This window comes from Mus pahari, chromosome 19 (genome assembly GCF_900095145.1).
Source record: "Mus pahari chromosome 19, PAHARI_EIJ_v1.1, whole genome shotgun sequence".
Classification (NCBI taxonomy): domain Eukaryota; kingdom Metazoa; phylum Chordata; class Mammalia; order Rodentia; family Muridae; genus Mus; species Mus pahari.
In genome coordinates this window covers 3,309,054-3,313,527 of record NC_034608.1, presented here as the reverse complement: position 1 = coordinate 3,313,527, position 4,474 = coordinate 3,309,054, and the positions used below count along the sequence as shown (strand labels likewise).

The 4,474-nt window shown below is 47.6% G+C and overlaps 1 protein-coding gene across 2 annotated transcripts in view; it reads right to left on the bottom strand.

The window, feature by feature from the left end:
* The window catches only part of LOC110336661 (zinc finger protein 28), a 13,072-nt gene extending 10,380 nt beyond the window's left edge, over positions 1-2,692 (bottom strand). The window contains exons 1-2 of one of the 2 annotated variants that reach the window (XM_021219364.2): positions 2,432-2,692; positions 1,748-1,839 (exon numbers count right to left, since the gene is read on the bottom strand). In XM_021219364.2, coding sequence (XP_021075023.1) covers positions 1,748-1,839; positions 2,432-2,639 — 300 coding nt within the window. In that variant the 5' untranslated portion in view covers positions 2,640-2,692. The remainder of the gene's footprint in view (positions 1-1,747; positions 1,840-2,431) is intronic. The other variant, XM_029531670.1, reaches the window with a different exon arrangement.
* Between the last annotated feature and the right edge of the window lie 1,782 nt (positions 2,693-4,474).

The following is a 4,474-nucleotide window of genomic DNA, read 5'->3' as shown; positions in this document are numbered from 1 at the left end:
TCTCTCTCTCTCTCTCTCTCTGTGTGTGTGTGTGTGTGTGTGTGTGTGTGTGTGTGTGTGTGTGTGTGTGTACACGCATGCACCTGTGCCTGCAGAGGCCAGAAGTCTGCATCAGATCCCCTAAAGCTACAGGCACAGCCAGCTTTCAGCTGCCTGATTTCCTTGTTGAGTTCCAAACTCTGGTCCTCTGATACAGCAGCAAGTACTCTTAACCACAGACCTAACTCTCCAGCTCCAATATTTGAGATTTTAAAGGCTCTGATCATGAAATGTGAAGGCAACTTTCCAGAAACAAAGAGAATGAAGGTGGCAGGCAGAAGTCAGAGATAAAATGAGGAACCATGCCTCAGACATCTGCTCAGTCCCTCTAGGGGTGGGGCCTTTCTTCAAGGACACCTTGGGGAGTTCTGAGAAAAGAGTGGCAAGATCTGACCTGCAATGAACTCTCTGGCATTCAGAGGAGAAAGGAGTAGACGCACACATCACAGAAACACAGAGCCACGAGGTCAACAGCATAAGGATAATCCTAGCCTTCAGAAGACAGAGGCAAAAAGATCTCCATGAGTTCAAAGCTGTCCACATAGCAAGTCACTGGTTTGTCAAGACTGCATAGTAAGACCCTGTCTCAAAATCAAAGGAATAAGACAGAGGGGGTCCGAGACCCAAGGTGGGGAATCTGGACTCTTGCACAATGCCTTGACTTTCTGTGAATTTTTCTGTTGTGGGCTCCTTGAGATCAAGAGATGTTTTTCAATTTAAATTTAGTTTTATAAACCCCATTATATTTATATGTATGTGTTTGTATGTGTATCCGGGCACATGTGTGAATGTCAAAGGAAAACTTTTCAGGCCCTCTCCCTCCTCCATGGGGCTCCTGGAAATCACACTCAGGTTGTCTGGCTTGACAGCAAGTAGTTTACTTCTGAGCCATCCCACCAGCCCAGTTAAAAATTATGGGGTGTGTGTGTGTGTGTGTGTGTGTGTGTGTGTGTTGTATATGAGTGTCCAGGTTCCTGTGTCCTTGTCATAACCAGCATGCATTATTGGTTTGAGACAGGTTTTCCCACTGAATTAGAAGTTCACCTTTTTGGTTAAGCTGACTGACCAGAGAGCTCTATAAATGTATCTGCCTCTGCTTGGAAATTCCAGTCTACAGGAACATACTTCCCTTCTTACACAGGCACTGGGGATTCAAACTCAGGTCCTTGTGCTTCAAGAGCAAGTACTCTTACCCACTGAGCTCTCTCTTCAACCCCCTAAGCAAGCCTTAACCACAGTATATTTCTCCTCCAAGGTGAGCATCATAGAAACCAGGTGGAAGGACTGCTGCATTTCTGAACATAAGAATCCTTTAATTCCCACACTCATAAGAGGCAGGCAGAGTTCTGTGAGTTCAAGGCCAGCCTAGTCTATATAGTCTACATAGTGAGTTCCAGGGCAGCCAGGGCTATGTAGATAGACCTTATCCAAAACAAAAGACAAACAAACAAACAAACAAAAAAACCTTCTGAGATAAATTGGACAATGAAAGGGATGAGTCATTTCTTCAACCAAGAAGGAACAGTTGGGATGAAAAGGAAAGAGAATCAGTTTGAAGCTAGCCCTGTAGCCGGTCACTCACCGGAGTAGGAAGAAACAGCACCCAGGACAGGTCCCTTAAACTGAAAACTTTTCAGAGAAAATAAAACACCATTAAGTGTTGAAAAAGCAAGACAATTTCAGGAAGCAGAGAGGAAATGTGACTCACCTGAGATTTAGCTTTATGTCTAGTCCCTGTAGGGGCAGCTTCCTGTTTTCGGTTTATCTCCTGGAGGAAGTTGGTATCTCTGGAAAGCAGAGCTGGGGGAAAGGAAGGACTAGACACCAAGTCTACACAAGACTACACCCTGCATGAGCAGAGATGAAAAGCCCTTATTACCCTGTGCGGGAGTAAGGAGAGGGTGGGATGTGGAATGGGGTTGTCTCTTTTTGTGTCTTACTTGCATGAATATATGTGCATCACGTGTGTGTGCCTGATGCCCACAAAGTTCAGAGGAGAATGTTATATCCCCTGCAGTTGGAGTGAGAGATGGTTGTGACTCACTATGTGGGTGCTAGGAACCAAACCTGGGTCCTCTGCAAGAGGAACAAGTACTCACAACGGCTAAGCCATCTCTTGTCGCACTGGGAGTTTCGTTTCTTGAAGCACTGACATGGCTACAAGTCTAAACTAAGTTGACCCTGTAGACGTCAACGTCCCTCCAGTACCTCTGCCTGACTTCTCTGACTCAAGTTGAGCTTTTAAGGATTGATTCTTATTTAACCATCACAATCAAGAGCCCAGAGACACCATCTCCAGCACCAAGGCCTCGAGAACCCTCAGACCTTACCCTTCCTTCACACCCAGAATAGATTCATCTTTGTCCACTCAACCCAGACACATGACACTCACCTTTGTGCGCGGGCCCCGAGGTCACTGCTCCTTGCCGGCCCTGGGAGGCCAGGCTGTTCCTGGAGCGCGGCCTTCCCTGGGCAGGGATCCCAGGAGCAGCTACAGTCCCGGCCGCCGGACCTCCACCAGGCCTGGCTTTTGTGCAGAGGGCGCCACGCCCCAGGAGGGTCCGGGGTTCGCATGACCCCACACTCGTTACCCCCCGCATGTCACGCGAGGGGCGCACGCTCTCCTTGCCAGGCTGCAGACAACCTTCAAGGCCGCTGCTCAGGGACACACCCCCGGCAACACCCACGCCCGCCACGCCCAGGCACGCCACGCCCTCGCCTTGCCCAACCCGGCCCTGAAGGTTCGGACCCTCAGGCAGTTCGGCCGGAACGCGCCGGAAGTGGACTTTGCTTGAGCGCAAGGTCCCCTGGGAAGTGTAGTCCCCAGCGGAGAAATCCGGTAGAGCCCAGCTGGCTCAGTGGTTTTTACAAAAAGACCATGTCGGAGAACCGCGGGACCTTGCCGGAAACACGCGTCCCGCGAAATACAAAACAGTTCCTCAGGGGCTTCTGGGAGTCCTGGTGACAATTGGAGTGTACGTGTGCAGCGGCAGGGCTAGTGGCGCGTGGTTTGAAGTTGATTGGAGGAAGGGGAGTTGGAGGATGACGTGAATGGGGCTGGGCTAATGCCGGGCCAATGCTCCACAGTAGTTGTGGGATTCAGTTGCTGTCCTTACAATCTTCACCTCTCCACCAGGCCACCTCGACTTTAGTGCCTGGTGTTCAAAATGCCCCTCTGTATGTACTACCAAGTTCTAGGCTTGCAGGCTTCCCCAGGTTTTCTTCTGGGATGCCACTTAAATACGTTCATTCTTGCCTTTAATCCCAGCACTAGGGAGTCAGAGGCAGCCGGATCTCTGAATTCGAGACCAACCTGATCTGCAGAGCGAGTTCCAGGACAGTCGGGGCTACACAGAGAAACGGGGAATGGGGGATAGGGCGGGGGGAGCGCAGTTTATTCCTTGTCGGTTTCATACATGTATATACACTGTATCTTGATCATATCCAACACAAATCTCCTCTCCCAACCATCCCCAATACTTCCACATTCCTTTTGCCACCCTACCCCACTTTTTAAAAATGTAGCCAACTAAATCCAGTTAGTGCCGCCTACCAGTATACTAGTAGAGTGTGTCACCATCCACTTGAGCGTGAACAATCTACCAGAGGCCACATCCCCAAAGAAAAATGACTCCCACTCTCTCAGCTGCCTTCATTTGCTTATAGCTCCTCAGCTCGGTGTGGAGGGGTAAGCCCTTCCTCTGTCCATGGCTATAATATTGATTGGCTCAATCTTGTGCTGGTAACCACAGTTCATGAGTACAACATGCCCAAAACATTCCACAGCACTCCTTGCCATTCTCAGACTCTTACATTCTTTCTCTTCTAATATGTTCCCTGACCCTTGAGAAGGTATACAAGAATGTCCCATTTAGGGCTGTGAGCTGCCTGTTTTTGTCATTCAGTTATCATCTGAGAGACTGTTGTGTGGCCCTTGATGTTCTGGAACTCACTCTGTAGTCTAGGCTGGCCTCCAACTCAGAGATCTGCCTGCCTCTGCCTTCGGAAGTGCTGGTTTTAAAAGTGTGTGTCACGACTGCTGAGCAAGTAGAATATTCTTTATATAAAATGTTTGCGAACAAAAGTCTTATTTTTTTTTCTGAGTAGTAAATATGTGCATACCATAATGAAATATTTTAGAAAAGAAACTGACGTCTATCTATAAAAACCATTTATGCTTCACAAACACCTCATATAACCTGAAGGAAGTTTTATACTAAAAAAAATTCTTAAGCAAAAGCAACATTGCAGCATTGTCACCTGAAAGATTTTTTTAAAGGTTGGTTTATTTATTTTTATTTATTTTTATTTATTTATTTTTGGTTGTTGTTGTTGGTTTTTTTTTTTTTTTTTTTTTTTTTGAGACAGTTTTTCTCTGTGTAGACCTGGCTGTCCTGGAACTCACTCTGTAGACCAGGCTGGCCTCAAACTCAGA